This window comes from Pithys albifrons, chromosome 13 (assembly GCF_047495875.1).
Source record: "Pithys albifrons albifrons isolate INPA30051 chromosome 13, PitAlb_v1, whole genome shotgun sequence".
Lineage (NCBI taxonomy): Eukaryota > Metazoa > Chordata > Aves > Passeriformes > Thamnophilidae > Pithys > Pithys albifrons.
The window spans coordinates 18,681,594-18,699,975 of record NC_092470.1 but is presented as its reverse complement, the minus strand read 5'-3'; the positions used below and the strand labels follow the sequence as shown (position 1 = coordinate 18,699,975).

The window sequence follows — 18,382 nt, the reverse complement described above, 5'->3', positions numbered from 1 at the left end:
GACTGCAAAGGTCACTGCTGTCATGGGTGGCTTCTTGCTGATAAAATATAAAGCCCTGTGAGCTGCAGGGTCAGCACAGCATTTCCAAAGCACAGCTTTAAGGGGCTCTGGTCCACTCCAAATGACAACTCATTACATTCTGGTGACTTGTTTGCTCCCTCATTTAACACTGAGGGCTCTTTTCCAGGCATACTGCACATGTCCATGTGTGTTTGCCTGGATGGCTGAAAGCCTCCAGCTTGTAACTGATTTGCCTCAAAAGAAGTTGTGGAGGTGCATTTAGTTGATATCTGTAAAGCTACCATAAAAATCCCAGCAGTTATCATTGGCATCATTGTCCCTAATTATGTAATGTTAAATACATTCCAACATAACACTCCTTTTCAAGGCTCATTTCTAGATTTAGCAGGAGAGAAGAGACACCCTCTGGCATGTTTGAAGGATAATCCAATTCCACCTCCAAGACACACACCAGTGGCATAGGAACATTCTGCAAGTGGAATAAATTCACAATAAGAGAAAGATAAGCTCTTTAACAGAAATGCCCTTACATTTTAGAAGAAAATGACTGTTCCCCTACACCTTTGAGCAACTGACTCCAAGAAAACCATGTAAGAATTAAATCTCAGCTGTAAAATTCCATAAGATTCAAAGAAACCAACCAGCCCAAAGAAAGGAGATGAATTTTTATGCTTTTCTAGGCATTCATACAGTGATGTCTTTGGGCTTTCCATTGTATTTCCTGCAAAATTCACATTATGTCACCTCTGCTATTTTATGCAGAACTCTAACCAAGTTTAAAAAAACTCCCAAGCCCTGTGCTTCATCAGAGGCTGCAGCCACCCCCATATCTCTGCTCAGCTTCTCTCTCTTAATTAGGACAAGATGAACAAATCCAGGGGAGAGGAAGCAGGTTTGAGGAGGGAAGGGAGATGTGACTGCACCCAAACCGGAGTGTTATTCTGCGTTCCATGACAAATCCTCACTGTGGACCAGTGGGAGCCTCACCAAGCCCAAGTCAAGCCCAGCACCATCCCCAGAGGGCAGACAGGGTCCAGCTCTGACACACAGCTCCCCCACTCCCAGGGAAAGCAGGAATCCTGCTGGGATACAGGGGAGATCACTGCTCAGCTGAGAGCAACAGCAGAGGAGACACCAGAGCCAGGTGAGCCCTTGCATCACAGGTACATTTCTAACTCACAGTGATGCTGTGAACACATTCCTCACATACATTTGGCCAGGTCTTCACAGCTGCCAGAGGAAACACAGCCCTAAAAACCACATGGCTTTGACATGATCATGGCAGTGGGTGCACACTCCGAGGGACCCACCACAGAGCCACCGGTGCCACGGCGCTGTTTGTCAAACCCCTCACACCCACAGCCTGCCCTTCCTGCCCCAAAGGAGATCCCAAACTCTGCAAGCACTAAGGAGGTCCTCAGCACTACAGAAATGCTGTGGGCTCTCACTGCCCTTCCCAGCAGCTCCCACTGAAGGGGAGCAGAGGCTGCAGCCACGCTGGTAATGAAGGCACAGAAACAATGGGTTCAGATGAGGAGGCTGATGAGTCACCGTGTGGTTCCATCCCTGGAACAGCATCCAAATGCAGAGCAAGGACCAGCTCACTTAGGGAGTGGACCAGTTAGCTGATGACAATTATTCTTGGCAGGATCCAAACAATCCTGAAATAACAATGAGTTTAAGCATGTACAATATCCTCATAAAGAGCAGATCTACCAAGGCAGTACTGCTGCCTTGTACAAAGAACTTCAGCTTTCCAAGGATCCCTCTGTCAGACTTCCAACACTGTTTACCAAACAATATAACCCAGAGATGTCAGTATAGAAGAATCTACCACCAAGATTTGTGTACTTCACTCAACCAGTTTAACTGAATATATAAAAATATAACTGAATATAGTTACACCACAGCAACACGTAATAAAGTTCTTAGGAAAAAAAATAAACCCCATATGTAGAAAACACAACTATTCCACTCTTCACTTCATTATTCACTCATAAAATAATTTACTGCATCTTTAAAGAGGAGGAAAACTGGTCAAATCAGAACAAAAATTTAGCAATTCGAAACACTTGTGAATTGTAAGTGCAGATTGAAATTCTTCTCATGGTTTGTAGCTGAGTATTCAAGTGGAGATAATTTCTTCCAGAGCGAAACTCAGAAGATAGAATTTAAGAATTTTAAGACTATTCCATAACCAAGTGTCATAGAAAGTCACCATGCTAATTAACAAAGCAAACAGAAAAATCAGCACCACAGAACAAGCAGATACATACAGAGGAAGGAAGGAGTTCCCAGAGCTCCCTGTGATGCTGCTCAGGAACGTCTTCAAACAAGACAAGGCGGCCTCTGAATTAACTATCAGCTTTTGCTTCATAGTTGCTGCTAAAATCCAAAATAAGGCTGTAAAACCATGAGCTTCTGCTGGGGGCTGCTTACTCACTACAAAGCGTCAAACACACCTTCTTCCCACACTGCAAACGCAGATGCTGCCTCCTAATGAAGCTCTTGCTGCAAGGGGGGAACACCGTTACACAAGAGCCACGGGGCTATTTCTTGCTGCAGAGACAATCTGGGGTTTGACTCAGAGAGAAGCAGCAGTGCCTGGGAGCTGAGGGTTGCAGCAAGAGAAACCAGCCAAAAATAATCTGGCTGCTCAGAAGGGAAAATGAAAAAAAAAAAAATTCACAGGAAGCAACCTGAAGCATATGTCCCTTGTGAAAGAGGAATTTCCAGCCATGGATTTATTAGATTACATAAACACAGCCCTTCTGATCCAGCCCACCAATAAATCACTGCGAGCCACCGAATCGTGGCTGACAGTGAAACTGGAGCAGGTTCATATCTGTTCAGGCTGGGAAAGGATGCTCTGATTTAGCAGCTTTCATAGCCTGAAAACCCACTGCATCAGTGACTGGGAACATATTTGCATCCACACACTGCAAAAGCACAGATCTTGTAAAACATATTTAGGAAAGGGTGAGACATGACACATATATTGACTAATTCCAGAGCCCTTTGGAGAACATCAGTCTCAGGGGAATGCTATTCTTACCACCTGAGTAGTAGAATATCATTCTGCTTGGAAGTAAAATTCCCTGCTCTACACTGGAAATTTTCAAATATGAGGGCTCAAAGATCTTTCATATCAAACCCCAGGGGTTGCTGAGTTCTCTTTAAATCTTTTGCTCCCAACCTGAACAGGAAAGAAAAAAAATCCCTCCTCTTTACCATTTTGTGGCTCCATGTTGCTCTCCCTGCAAACAGCGGATTCCTCAGTTCCCACACACCAGTACATTCTGGGACACGTTGTGAGGGTCCAACAGCCAAACTTTCCACAGCACTTCCAACTGAGCAGTCTTGTCAAAGCTGAGTGGTCTCCATCGTGTACATGCAGGAGCAGAGACTGCTAGGAAGCACCATCCTGAAGAAACACCATTTATTCTGTTTAAAACATAAACGACATAACAAATTAATTGTTCTAGTATGGAAACTGTGAGCTGCTCATTCCTCTGCACTCTGCCCCAGTTGTCTAAATGTTACACTGCTGAAATGCACTTATCATCCTATAAATACAATTATTTTCATAATAGCTTTGTTAAGAGCATAATGTGAATTGACAGAGGGGACTAACAATTTCTCCACTACAGAAAGAAAATGTTTTTTATTTTTGGCCACCAAAGCTGCTCAGTCTTTGGGCAGAGGACGTGGGGGTGGGCAGGGGGCACAGCTGCAGTCTCAGCTTCTCCACAAGTTGGTGTAAAGGCAGAGCATTGAAGCCATGCAGTGCAGCTGGAAAAATCCTAAATGCAACCTCAAAACCTTTCCCATCCACAAAGACAACCACAGCTCTTGTAAGATTATGAGAAACTGAAAAACACTGCTGTGGTTACTGAGACAATCCTCTGTAGGAAGGAAAATAGGGCAAAGAGAAACACACCAGCTCCTGTGCCCTCTGCCCAGTCCTTTCAGAGCACTCTCCTACCCTGGAAACATCAGGCTTCTTCAGACAGACTCAGGGAGGCAAATCAGGCCCTTAGGAGCTCTTAAAGCTTGGCTTCTTCTGAACTGTCTGGCATAACAGGCAGCAGAAAACTTCACAGCTCAGTCTCCTGAGGCAGTTCCAACTCCTTCCCCCTCCACAGCTGCACACCTGCCTTTTAACTTCTTCCACACAGAGGTTACAGCTAGGGGTGAACCTGCAGTCTGTGCCCAACCAGCATCAGTGCTCCCTCATTTTCTGCTCTCACTTTCAGTCAGTAAATGCCTCTCAGATGTAACGTGATGCCCCTCAACTGACTCCTACTGGTTCTTCTCATGTGTGGTGTGTGATGCTGAAGTTCTGATTTGAAGCTTTAAATCTGCAAAGCTCATGACCCACCTCCCACTCTGGCCAGCCAGGCCCAAGATCATCCCTAACTCCCTGAGCAGAGCTGGCTCCTGCATTGGGATCAAAAGCCAGGGAGAACACAAAAATATGCTGATCCATCACCACTCTCCAGGAAGCTTTCTGCTCCTCCCTCGTTATGTTGGGTTTTAACTACCAGCAAACAACACTAAAAATCACTGCATCCTACTTCAGCTGTTTCTAAGCAAATATTTGAATTTTAGGTGCACTTACAGCAAAACTCAGCTTCTGAAGACCTGACAGTGGTGCCTGAGGTGGTCCTTAATCCCAGATCCAAGCCCACAAAGTGCTGGAGGACAGTACTCTGCCCTGGAATGTGCTGAGTTCCTGCTGGAATTAGCTTGGCTCCCGGGCTGAGCTTCCCTCAACACCCTGGCAGGCCCAGCTGCTGTGCTGGGATCACGTCTCTGCCATACCATGGGTGCAACAGCACAGGCAGAGATGTCAGGGAGGCTCTCACACCTCCCAAAAGCTGTCCAGGTTGTTAACTCTGCCCATGGAGGGGATGAGACACTCCCAGCAGCTGCCTCTCCTGCGCCCTCACCAGAGATGCCCTAAGCAGCTTCAGTGAGAACAAACACTTCTCCATGCCCACAGCCCAGCCCTGTTTAGCAGATGGTTTCTGAGGCATTTCCTTGCTCTGAGACGGGGACAAACCATGTGCACTCACAGCAACGGTACAATAAACACCAAACAGGGGTCAGTGTGGACCACAGAGGCTTGAAAACCATCCTACTCCTGACTTTTGGCTTTCCACTCAGCTTATTCCTCAGGCTGAAACTTTCCTTGTATAGAGGGAAAGGGGGAAAAAAACTTTCAGGGAAAATAGTGGTGTGGTTGTGACAATCAGTTCCCTCCAACCGCAAGTAACTACAATCTGTAGCCATGTGTGTTACTGCCACACAGCGCCCATGAATGCAGCATTTCCCTAATGCAGGACCTTTGTACATGGAATTAAATATAAAGAAAACCTACAGAGCTTTACTTTCAGCAAGATATACTCCACTGTAACACCTACCTACAAACACCATGTTTTGATTTAGGGAGAAGCAATCTATAGGCTCTGCAGAGTCTCATTCAGAAGAAGGACCATGCAAAATACACCTGAAGTAGGATTTACATCCATTTCACACATTCCAGTTTCTCCCCCAAGAGCTGTTACTGCCAGATGTCAGACAGGGCCCCAGCACATCTGACTGACCCTGGACCATCACCTCGTCCCCACCTCACCAGCCTGCCTGGCCTTACCCCGTGCATTGTGCCTTAAAGGCAGTCAGGCCCTCAGAAACACGATTTGCAAACACCACGATTTGCCTGAGACCACCTCCCAGTTCACGAGAAATCTGCCAAAACCTCCGTTCTTTGCTCAAACCACGTGCTGGTTTTGAGAATCCCACCTGGGGCTGGGCGCCCCCTCAGGGACCCGAGAGGCCCAGGGCACTGCCGGGGTGGGAGTGCGCTGGGGCCTCACCTGCCGCTGTCCCACCGGGGAGGGGATGCTGATCCTGGGGCTGAAGTGGCCGGTTCGGTGCCCGCACAGGGCCCCCTGCCCGCCGGGCCCCGCATCCTTCATCCCTGGATGGGCTCTGAGCAGCGAGCCAGCCCCGCTCTGCTACACCACTCCCGACTGGGGAGAGCCCTGGGCGCTACACCCCGACTGGGGGGTCTTCACGAGCCTTTCCAGACACTGGAGCTGCCGGGAAGGGGCCAGTCCCGACGGTGCCCCGGGAGCGCGTCCCGGCGCTCGCTGTCCCCGCCGGGCCGGGGCAGAGCCGGGCGGGGCTGCCGCGCTCCCGCCGCCGCCCTGCGCCTGCAAACTTCCCTCCCAACTTTCGTTTTCTTTCTGAAAAACCGTTTTTATCCCCTCCCGACCATTCTCCACCTGAAACGCCCCGGCAAGCCCCAGGAGCCTGCCCTGGCCGCCGGGCAGGTGCCCGCGGGGCCGAAGCGGCAGCGAAGCCGCGGTACCTCCTGCGTCCCGGGCCGGCGGTCCCTGCGCCGCTGCTGCTGCTGCCGCCTCCTCCTCCTCCTCCTCCTCGTCTGGCCCGCCCGCCTCGCTCGGCAGCGGCAGGAAAGGGAGCGGGGCAGCGGCGCCTCCTCCGCCCGGCCCGGCCCGGCCCGACCCGACGCCGCGGGGAAGGGCGAGCGCTCCGCTCCGGCTCGGCCCCTCGCCGGCCCCCGGGGCAGGGCTGGCCCCCAGCACCGAGCGAGGGCACAGGGCGGCCCGACCGTGCTCCGTCCCCAGCCCCGTCCCACGCGCCCTCCCGTCCCCCGACAGCCGCTCCGGCCCCGCGGAGTGGGGTGTTGTGAGGAAAGCACAGAGCGGGAGCTGCCCGGGCACCGCTGCCCATCGTCCCGCCAGGGCCCGGCCTTACCGGGCTGCTCCCAGCGGATCTCTGACTTTGAAAGTTGCTGCTTGCCCGAGTTTGCTGCTCGTCGGAAGAGCAGAGCGAGGTTGCCCCCTCTCTTCGGCAGGAGTCGGCCGGGCTGCGCTCCAGCGGTGCGTTGGTGTGCGCGCTCCTTCCCCACCGCTGACCCGTTCCTCTCCGGGAGCCGCTGACAAGCCTGGAACTTTCCTGGACAAGCCTGGAATTTTCCCCACCTATTTGGAAGGGAAAAGGCCATTTCTGCGTGCCTTTCGCGCTGTTACTCACAGTGATTCTGTAAATTAAACACAGAAGACGTTTTTCTTCTCTGGTCTGTACCTAGCAGTGGGTTTCTGGTGGTCACTTGAGGATGGAAAAAGCCATGTCCACTCACTGAGTGGCTGTGGCAATTTGAGATTTGCCTGGGGTGCTTCTTTGGTGTGATTACGGAGAGGATGGGTCTTCACTGGTGCTCTTACCTGTGTTCAGGTCCCCATCAATCTGCCTGTAGCTGCAGCCAGAAATAGAGAACAAGAACACACCTATCCCCCACCGTCTTTTAAACACTGCTAAAAACAGTGTTATCTACTTTTAGCACTCTTTCTTACCTCTTACCCAGCCTTTTATGCCTCACAGCCCAGCTCTTACCCAGACAGTTTTTAAACCTTTAGTAGAATAATTGTTTGAAAACACACTAAAATAACTCCTTCCCCTTTATTAGGATAGGAACTCTAACTTCCCAGGCAATAATTTATCCACACATTCAAGGTAACTTTTCCCTTTCTCCCTCCCCACATCTCATCCCACTCTAAAGTCTCCATTGATTATGTCACTCACAGTAATTCCTTTGTATCTCCAGTCTTCCCATTTCTGGAGTCTAAAAGCTTTTGAGTGATGCTGTTAGCAAGTGGAAAATTCAAGGAGTTTAGCTGGGCCTGCCTAGGGAGCTGATGGGTATTTCTCACACATGAGATGGGAGTGGAATAAAAAGACAATGGAATGTTCTTGCAGATGAGGGAAATAAGATAAGTATAGGAATGCATTTACAAGGTGTGTCTCAAAGGGGTTTAGGAGCAGCCAGAGGAAGGCAGGAAGCCCCATCTGGCTGCATGATCCACAGTCCCTTCAAATACTTCATTTTGGGTCTCACCTCAGCAGGAAAAGAGGATCCCTCCAACCTTGTGCTTGCCCCTGGGAGCTGCAGCTCTGCTCTGCTCTGCTCCTCCCTCCACCCACGGCACATGGCACAGCAGGGACTGCAGGGTGAGCTGCAGACACACACTCCAGCTTTTATGTGACAGCACTGACCACACTCAGCACTTCACACATTTTAAAACAGGCCAATTCTTCACAAATTGCAGAAATCCAAGTGCAGATTCCCAGTGAGATACTGAATCCTCAGACACACCCATTCCACAAAGTTAAACATTTATTAGGAACAAGAACTATTACAAAAAGATACCCATAGTCTAAATATATACATGAGGTTTAAACATAGCATTTTCATGTACCTTTAGCTATAAAAATACATTAGATTAACTGTATCCTAATTTATAAATATAGTTCTTTTCTTTTAAAAAAACAACTAGTATTTCATATGAAAGCCTTACTGTGCAATGAAAGAATATATATACCCTCTAAGGGGTTATTTTAAAGTTAGTGTCTAGTGTTATATAACTTAGAAAATTCAGTGTGTAGAGTCAAACCCTGATTTATACAATAAGAGATACATTGACTTTTTAAAAACTCGATAAGGGGAAAAAAAGTGAAATTTATATCATACATATGAAGTCAGAGTAGTAGGAATTTAAGAATTTTAGATTATTTCAGTTTCCACCACTGTTTATCAAAAATACAGAGATAATCAAGATAACCAGCCTTTTACTGTTTGCCTCACCTCACCTGTCTGGCTGCAGCCCAAGAAAACCCTCAGGTAGGCAAGAGTAAAATGTTTGTCTGAGAAGATATTTGCACTCTAAGTGTTTTACAAAAATAGAAACTTATTTACAGTGTTCCCATTTGGCCTTTCTTGGGGAAGGGAGGACCTTTTTGTCACTGGATGGGGAGATTTGCCTGTCTCACATCCCATGGAAGGACAGGCACCTCGTTACAACTGTAGGAGGTATGTCATGTAAGAAGTTGAGTGGTGTTGAAGTGCAATTTCAACGTTCACTAATAAGGAAGTTTAGGCTCATGCAAACTTTTTCCTTACTTATCGCCACCCACCTTCCTTCCTCCTCCAAAAAAAGCTCCACTCATACAACAGAACTTGCTACTGACTGGGTATCTCTGAGCAAAGGAAGGTCCTGCTCGAATCCTTGCCTGCAGCAGAGAAGAGAGGTTAGACCTGCATTTCTGCTTCAAGCACTGATATGTGGAAAATTCCAGGCAGGAATCTTTATCAGCGCTCCCTGGAGACCTGTTGATGCACCATAAGGAACCTCAGGGGGTTTGTTCTCAGAGGACAATCCCAGCAGGATCAGAACCTCCTAACAAGCTGTCACCACTAACTCCTGCACACTCACAGCTCCTGCAGACGTGGGACTTGCCGTCCGCTCGCCAGCAGAGTCGGGAGGAGGAGGAGGAGGGAAAGCAGTGAACCCAGGAACTGAAGACAGCCTGTGGCTTGTCATTAATCTCTTAATAATGTCTGGGCATGCCAAGGAGTTACTGCAGGAGGTACTAAGGCATGAACTTGGTGTGACAGCCGCTCCATGGACAGCTGTGAGCAAGAGACAATCCAAGGCAGTTGGTTTCTCAGTGAAGGATCAGCCCCTCTGTGCTGGCTACGAGATGACAGCGCTCACGGGGACAATTACTGCAAAGCTCTCACACATTTCCCTCCAGCCACAGCTTATCCATGGTAACTGGCTCATACACCCACATCTTTAGCACTTGGTGTGTGCTTGGGAGCACCTGCCTTTTCACACTGTACTTCCAGAAATGTATTTTAAGCTACATTCACACAGGATAAAGACGCAGTGAGAAGAGCTTATAAGTTTTACGGTCATAATAATAGCCCTGGCTCAAAAAATAAAGAGATGTTCACAAAGCCTGAAAGTTATAGAGAAAGAGAGAGCAAGACAGCTTCCTGCAGCTCTTCTGCTCTCTCCCCCAGGTCAGAAGGACTGGTGTGGGGTGTTTTCTGTTGGATATCTACCATGCTACATGTTCAGCATCCAACTCGGTGTCATCACGGTAAGTACAGTGCAAAATCCTCTTGCAAAAAGTGCTGTAGTGAAGGTTTGAGATACAACTGTGGCTCACTCAGAGCCAGGAGGGTCAGCAAGTCAGGAACTTGCATTTGCAGCATGTGTAGTGTGTGCACACCAAAACAACAGGTTCCAAGGACACTTGAAAGTCTAGTTCTGTTGGGTGAAATACTGGCCCCAAAGGAGTCCTCCAGGAAACCCCCACAAATCTCATTCAGGGCTAGAATATCACCAGTATGGAGAATGCACATGTCTTTAGAGAGACCAAGATGGCTCTTTCAAAGAGAATTTCTTTACAGATCCTTCCATGAGAGCTTGCACTCTGATTCCAAACTCCAGTTGCAATCTTCACACAAACTCCAGCCAAGTTGTACTAACCCTACCAACTCGAGTCCATCTATGCCAAGTGAAACCCAGATGCCTCTGAAGGTGTTTGCCAGTCCATGCCAAAGGTACCAGCAATCTCTCTAACATGCCAGCCATGTCCATGTCCTTCAGGGTACAGTTTGAAAGCAGATGTCCTGAAACACTGTGACTGACCAGCACTTGAGTCACAGGGAGCAGGCAGATGAACAGCCAGGGACTTGTACAGTACAAGGGTGTACTGCCAGTAGGGTCAGGAAAATCAGGTTTTGAAGAGCCAGTTGACAAAGTGGAGTCCAGAAGATTCAGTGTTTCTAGAGGAATAAAGACAGGTGTTTCCATTTTCCTTCCTCCCCCTCCCCTCCCCCTTGCTCTGAACACGTCCCCCATGTGTCACATTCAGAGTGTCAGCACTTTAGGCCTTCTGTTTTCATGGACTCTTCTGGGAGAGTTTGATGGTGACTGTTTTCACTTCAGTGTACTCTGCCAAAGCATATTCACCACTGGAAAAGAAGAGAGAGAGGAGGGAAAGGGACAAACAATTGTAGCATGTTAATAATGTGTGCTTCCCTAGGAGAAGAGAGTTCTGCATGTGTGCATTTAAACTTCTCACTGACAGCTGCTGTACATGACATCAGGCCATTAAAACCAGGTCTGGACCAACTTACATCAGCTATTGATTTGTCCCACCACTTCTAATAACTGCCAAGGACATACAATCACACCCTGTTGTAAGGGAAACATGGAATGTCACTGTGACCCACGAGGTGACACCTTGTGACTCTGCCTAATGACAACTGAGAGCTGCTGTGAGCAGCCACAGGAGGGACAGCCACGGGCACACAGCTAGCAGTGCTTAGACAGTAATTAAAGTCACTTTTTCACTCAAAGAAAGCTTCTATCTACAAGATACCATGGCAGTTGCTCCAGAAACACACACTGATAAGACAGCCCACCACTGCATTATGTCTTGGTTGGTGGAAACTGGCTCTGTTCCTGTGCCTTCCCCCTGGGATAAAGCCCTGACAGCCTTTAATTAGCCAGGCAGTCAGGCAAAGCAAACCATAAGGTCTCAATATATCTATGGCCCATTTGAGGATTCATTCATTTGCTGTGCTTAGCAAATGAGGCACCTGAATGTCCCACAGCAGCAGATGCACCACAGCAGCTACTGGAAGTGGTTTCTGGAATTAAATCTGGCTTGTGTAAGAAAAAGTGCTTTAGATTCCTCTGAAGAGTCTGCTGAATGGTGTAAGAAAACCTGTCTTTCTCCTATACGAGAAGAAAATAAAGATTTAAGAAAATTTCTCAGCTCTACCTCTAACTCCAGGGGTGCCCTTGGTTTAAAAATTTTGGCTTTAGTAATTAATTAGAGCTGAAATGTCTGGTAGCCCCACTGGTCAGGCTAGAGAAGAGGGACAGAGGGTCCTTCTGTAATAGGCTTGGGAGGTGGGATGTAGAATGATTTTGGAGATCATTTATTCCCACCGGAAGAGATCCAATTAAGAGCAATGACACAACAGCCCAGGGCCCAGATACCATCACAGAAAGATGGAGGAGGTTTGGGGTGTCCCCAGCCAAGGTGCCATGCTTGTCTCTTCATCTAAAAATGCTTCCAAGTGGACTTGACTGAACTGGAGTTATTAAAAGCTTATAAAGCAGATGAGGGCACTGCTAAAGGGGTGCTTCACATCCACACTGGGCTGGCTTAGCACCTCCCTGTGCTGCCTGCTAGTCCAAAAGCAAATCCAACAGTGTTTTCACAGTCACAATTGCTGTTGCATTCACCACCCACATATAAAAAAAATACTGAGCAAAACTTACAGTTCTCTGCCATTGCCTGACATTTTAAAGCCACCAAAAGGAGCCTGTGCATAGAGTGCATTGTAGCAGTTGATCCTACAATAAAAACATCAATTTTGAAAGAGACAATTCAATACCAAAGAGAAGCAAGATGATGACAACAACAATGCCAAAAAATAAAAAAACAGGGCTGAAATCTGTCAGTTTTCTCTTTATACAATTCAGTCACTTGAGAAATCAGATTTTAGCAATAAAATCTTATTGTGTTGCAGAAACAGACAACTTTTGAGTGGTATTTAGTCTGACCTACATCTCACTTCATAGTCTCCAATGGCAAAGACCTTCACGCCTGAGCTGGAATTTAGGCCGTGGTCAGAGCTGTGATTAAAATAAACAGCACAACCTATTTCCTGGGTTATGAAGCATAATCTAAAATGAACATGTTTACCACTCCAAAAGCTGTCTAAGCACTCACAACCAGGCCCAGCATCTGCTTCCAGGTATAGAAAAGAGTTTGGACTGTATTAGACAATTGTGTTGCAGTAAAATGAAAGCACTGGGCCCGTTTCTGTAGACACGTGGGAGAAAAGCTAATGCAGACACTCCCTCAGCAGCTCAGTAAGAGCAAATGAGGGAAGAGGGACAGCTGTGGCTTGTGCTGTAGGTCTGAACATTCATCTATGAACAGCACATGTATCCTTCAAAGCCCAACATTCCATTTTTACTCAGATATTTGAGGCAGATTCTTCAGGTGCCAACTCTTGAAATCAATCCCTTTTGTGCATCAGAATAAGACATCGGATCAAATTCCTATCTTGAGTGGGGAAAAAGCAGGATTGTATCTTTAAAATTAATATAAAATGAGAGATTTTGTGAGCAAAACCCGCTGCTTTTCTCTGTGACAGGGGTGTGTTGCCACCTACTGTCCACAGCGGTTTGTGCAGCAAAGACCCATCTGGTGCTGCCTGGAGAAGTGAGACACACACAGGGTTCTGAAGGCATCAGCTCTGGTGGAACTTACTACAACTCTTTTATTTCCAGAGTTTTCCAAATGAACTACACTGATTGAAAGGAAAAAACACTCAATTTCTCGGCAACCTGTCTGGTCCTCACCACCTTATTTTGAAGAACGGATGGTGCTTCTGAGCAGCATATTAAGAATTAAACAGACTGCACCTCTTACCTCCAGCACTTACACATGATTACAAGCACAAATCCCTCTCCCCTGTCAGGAAAGCAGCTCCCAGCCCACCCTGAAGCTCCACACTGCTCACCAGACCGTTCCTGACTGCAGGGCTGAAGCCAGAGTCAATGCTCTGTCCAGGTTCTTGGTGAACACCGCGGCCGTCAGCCCGTACTCGGTGCTGTTGGCTCTTCTTATCACCTCTTCTATGCTCTTGAACTTCATAATTGGCTGAACTGGCCCAAAAATCTGCACATATCAATGAAACTTTTAGTAAAGGAAAGCCTTTGTTAATTGTGGTCATTTTGAAGTAATCAGAATCAGATTCTTTGTTTGGTTCATATATTTAAAATGTTACATCCTAACCTGCTGGAAGTCACTGACAGAGCCTTTTCAAAAGAGTCTCTTAAAAACTACTAATGAAACTTCAAAGTGATGTGGTATAGTAGTTAATACATGTTAAGATTCAACAACTGATGGATCATCTCTAACAATCAAAATAAGCAGAGTTAAATCTGGACACGTTTCAAATGCTTCATCCTTACTCCATTCACTCCTTTTGATCTCTGAAGCTGAGTGTACTCAAGTAGTAATTAATATATTTCAAGCACTGCAAGTTTTCTTCCTTGCTTTTAACTCTGATTTTGTCACTGTGTGCAGTTTATTTGCATGCACTGCATTTACCAGTTCTGTGTGTGACCACAAACTTGGCTTCCAGGTCTCCCAGCACAGTAAAACCCACAGAGGGGGGATCAGACTCCCTTGGGCCACCTTTAGGCTCTCCCAAGGGTTTCTAAATGTCTTTGTTTGGGGATATCCAAGTCCTTAATTGGACCTCAATCCCAGGGAAAGGGTGAACATGCATTTGCAACAGAACTGCAAATGAATGAAACTGGATAAGCTTCATGAATCATGACTTGGGATTTGGAGTCACTTCATTAAGAAAAGGCCTGTCATGGGATTTTCAGCTTTTTTTCCCCTCTAATTTTAGAATGTAACTCATGCCCTGACTGACTGATATCTTTCCCAGGTTCCTCAGAGATTCTGTGGCAGATCTGAGACATTTAAACATCTTGCCAAGAGTGAACAGCAAGCAGGCCCATAAAAAGCACTAGGCTGAACTATAAAATACAAGTGCCAGTTAGACTTTGGCAACTACTCATTTTCCATTGGGGAACATGATGAAAAGTAGATTAACTTCTATTTCAAAGGAATATCACAGGATCTAATCACATGCAGCTTGTTCAACATTTCTGCAGATGAATAATGAAAGCCAGAGTATTAGATCTGCACTTTGCTGGCTTTGACCATGTTTTCATATAGGAAAGAAATGGTCAGCCTCAGGGGGTTTTGCCATGGGAATGGAATCTGGGATTGTTTCAAACACGAAGGCTACTTGAGAGAAGTTCTTCAGTGGCCATTCCTTCCCTACTCACCACCTTCAGGCCCCAGAGTTCTTTTCCCATAAGGCCTAATTCTGTCTTTAGAAAAACCTTCAAACTTCAGGGCAAAGAATAAGTAGAATTTCTCCAGCCTGACACGGCTTCAGTTATTTTACTCAGTTATTTATATTTAAAATCAAAGATTCAGACAGAACCCCCTCCATCACCATTACTACTGAAGCAGCAGTTCAGTCAAGGCATGTGCTTGTATTTTGCATTATATCAAGTTCTCATGAAATGAGACCTAAAAGCTTTAGGGTAGTTTTATCTAACGTGTTATTATCCTGGTTTGTTCTTGTCCAGTGAGTACATTCACAGGGCTACTTCCCTGTTGGAAAACCAAAGAACATGAGGGAAAGCAGCAAGGCATTAGGAAGGGGTGGCAAACAGACACCTATAAATTGCACAAAAGAATTACTCTAAAACACTTTGACATTTTTTGGTGCCTTCTGCTGTGTCCCTTCTCCTCTTACAAGTCACACACATGCTCCAAACTGAAGCTCACCTTGCAGATACTTCATCAGTAGAAAAGATTTCAGCACAAGGCAGTTTTTAGGACAGTGAAATAAGTGAAACTTCTACTCTCCTCTCAAGTTTTGACTTCAAACCACAACCACACCTCTTTCTTTCCCATTTACAGGAGCAAATGCAGGTAAAATTCAGGTGACTTGTACTGTACCTCTTCTTTGGCGATTCTCATGTTGTCAGTGACCTCCGAGAACACCGTGGGCTTTATAAACAGGCCTCTGTCCTCAATGGCAAGACCCCCACACTCCAGCTTAGCTCCTTCCTTCTTCCCACTTTCTATCAGCTCCAGGATTTTATCAAACTGTTTTTGGTCAATCTGTCAGACACAAAAGGAAAAGAAACAGCAGTGCCTTTATTATCACAGTTCCAGAGTCATGGAATATGGCCCAGGGTGTGTTTGCAGGGCACTGTCAAACCAGGGCAGTTTGTATCTCAGTTTAGGATATGGCAGTCAGGCAATGAACTTGGTGGGAGACAGCACATGGCACAGCCCTGAGCCACAGAAACAGAAGGTGAAGTTACATGAGATAGTTTAATCTGATCTCATAGTTTGTTGCCACATGGAGGGGTGTCCCCACTTTCCCTTCCTCTGTGTCCTGGATATGCACTTCCACATCTCACCTCACTCGAGCTCTGGGACTTCAGGCCTTCTCCAAGCACTGATTTCTCTCAGTAGCAGCATGAGAACAGCCTGAGATGGGTTTAGCTGGAGTAGCAACCTCAGTCAGCTCAGCAAGGGATCTGACCAGCAACAGAATTGTGCAAGAGAGGGAGAATCAGGGGACACAAACTAGTAATTCGATTTTGCTGCCATGTGCAGCTTCATCCCCAGCTGGAGGAACCCAGTGAGCTCTGTCTCCTTCTCCTTCCACGGGCACACAGTTTATGTACAGCCTCAAAAATAAGTCCTGTTAGTGGGGAGACTTCAGAGCAACTGCTGCACTGAAGCCTTGTTTTCAAAACCAGATCTAAGAGACCAATCCTATCCCTGCATGTTTTTGGTTCTCTGTACTAGGAGGCATATCCTCACTTTTAACTACCAACCTGTCTAACTCCTCCTCACCCACACCTAAATGTGGAATAACCTCAATTAGTGAGTGCTGTTGTTACCAGCCTTTAATTAGGGATTGCTGTAGAAGTGGGGAAAGGCCAGTCCAGTGGCAGGACCCTGAGGCTGCATCAGGACTTGGAGAAGACCTCATGTGCTCCACAAGCAGTGGGTCCTGTGCTGGGAAGAGGTGCAGAAACCCCCAGCACTTCTGGATCAGTACTGATCCTTCTCTGTGCTCCACATCCACTGCTTTCAAACAGACCTGGCTCTTGGCATGGTGCATAATTTAGAGATGAAACACCTCATCACAGCATGCTGGACATGGTAAAAGACTTACAGAGGTGTTTTAAAAAAGTAAAACTAAAAACGTTTGACAAGTTTATTGAGGTGATTAAATAAAAGACTCCACCCAGTGGTTTGAGGTGCCCTGGCAGCCTGGGGGGGTTATTCTGAATGCCAGGTATCTCCAGATGCTTGGACTGGTTCAATCCCCCTCCCTCAGCATCTGTTTTTATTTCAGCAGGGCCAGTTGCCAGTTGGGACTGTTTACATGGAGTGTTCCACACTTGACTCCTCCAGATTACAGACTATATCCTGTCCCTAGTTAATCCTGGCCACACACAATCCAAGTTTTCATGCTTTTAGGCAAATATCAAAGCTGCAGGAGGGTGTCCTTGGGGTGCTTCTGGCACACAGAGAAAACAGAGAACAGGACACAGATGTGTGTGCATCACATGCACTGTGGTCAGCTTGTACCAAGGGCTCTCATGTGTTAAGGTGCTACCCAAGGACACACAATCCATGTGCTACTGCACAAGGAAATGTGTCCTCATGTAGGATACAGTGTCACACAGTGAGTTTGGCAGGTGTCATACAGATTGTCTATTTGACTGGTTGCTTAGTTGCCAAGGGTAAATAATTTGAAAATATCTGCAAGTGCTTTCCATCCTGGCATGTCTGTGATCCAGACCAATCCAGTCCATCCACTTCACATCACAGAAAACAAAACAAGGATATTTATACAGCTGTAACTTGTTGCAAGGCAAACTACAGTTAGATGAAAAGACACTGGGGAAAGAAAACATTTGTAAAAATGACATGCAAGGGTGGAACTGTTTGTCATTGTAACTAGAGCTTACAAGGCTTGTTTAAATTCTGTCCCCTACTCCACTATTATTTATGGTTCAAGCATTGGCTTCTATTAAAAACACATGATCTGGTAAAGCAAATTCTACTATTTATTCATCTAATTCAATAGAGAAAGCAGCTTCTAAGGATCACTGCAATGCAGAAAATCTGACAACCCCCAAGTCTTCATCTCTTGCTTCATTTAAGTCAAGACCACAAGGAGAAGCTTTTCCTTTTCCAAACCCACCTTTTGTAATCCTACAAAATAACTCACAACTGGGTCCAAAGACTGTTTGGACACAGATCGTTTCTACTTATGTGTTTTACTTTCACACTTTAATCCTAAGAGTGCATGTCTATGGTCTGAGGAAAATATTCACCATCTTATAAATCAAATCATATGTTTTGGGCCAAATAACACTGGGCTAGCAAGTGCCATGATTAGTGCTAATTTTGTTCCTGTAGGCTAGGTCTTACAGTCCACAAATCCCAGTATTTGGGGCTCTAAAAGAGCCCAAGTAGTCTAGTCTTGTTCTAATGTAATCCCTGTTCTAGTCCACCAGGACGTGAGTCTCATCTAATGCAGTTTGCTGTTCCCAGTTGTATAACACCCTGGTTAACCAGTTTGCCATCTGTGCAGATTTACTTTATTGCTTCCTGTGATACAGCTCCCAGGAATCCAAAGTTCCAAACTGCCCTTGGTCTGCATTTGAGGTTGGCACTCTGCTCAAAAGGTCCTGATCACCCCTCAGGTTCCTTGTGGTGTCCTTTGAATTCCAGCCAGTCAGCCCTGCCAGACACATGTGAGTTTTGGAGAGGGCTCATCAGAAGCATGCCTCATTTCTGCCTAAATTTAATACTGTTTAAAGTTGACCTA

At 46.4% G+C, this 18,382-nt stretch overlaps 2 protein-coding genes across 4 annotated transcripts in view; both read right to left on the bottom strand.

Annotated features, from left to right (window-relative positions):
* LRRK1 (leucine rich repeat kinase 1) overlaps window positions 1–6,935 on the bottom strand; it is a 77,532-nt gene extending 70,597 nt beyond the window's left edge. Inside the window, exons 1-2 of one of the 3 annotated variants that reach the window (XM_071568611.1) lie at window positions 6,805–6,935; window positions 3,253–3,465 (exon numbers count right to left, since the gene is read on the bottom strand). In XM_071568611.1, coding sequence (XP_071424712.1) covers window positions 3,253–3,319 — 67 coding nt within the window. In that variant the 5' untranslated portion in view covers window positions 3,320–3,465; window positions 6,805–6,935. Of the gene's footprint in view, window positions 1–2,297; window positions 2,474–3,252; window positions 3,466–6,397; window positions 6,460–6,804 lie in introns of those variants that run through there. The other 2 variants (XM_071568610.1, XM_071568614.1) reach the window with 2 other exon arrangements.
* A 1,271-nt stretch (window positions 6,936–8,206) lies between these two features.
* The window catches only part of ALDH1A3 (aldehyde dehydrogenase 1 family member A3), a 35,581-nt gene continuing 25,405 nt past the window's right edge, over window positions 8,207–18,382 (bottom strand). The window contains exons 10-13 of the mRNA XM_071568564.1: window positions 15,478–15,642; window positions 13,448–13,605; window positions 12,195–12,269; window positions 8,207–10,873 (exon numbers count right to left, since the gene is read on the bottom strand). Of these exons, the coding sequence (XP_071424665.1) occupies window positions 10,801–10,873; window positions 12,195–12,269; window positions 13,448–13,605; window positions 15,478–15,642 (471 nt within the window). The 3' untranslated portion in view covers window positions 8,207–10,800. The remainder of the gene's footprint in view (window positions 10,874–12,194; window positions 12,270–13,447; window positions 13,606–15,477; window positions 15,643–18,382) is intronic.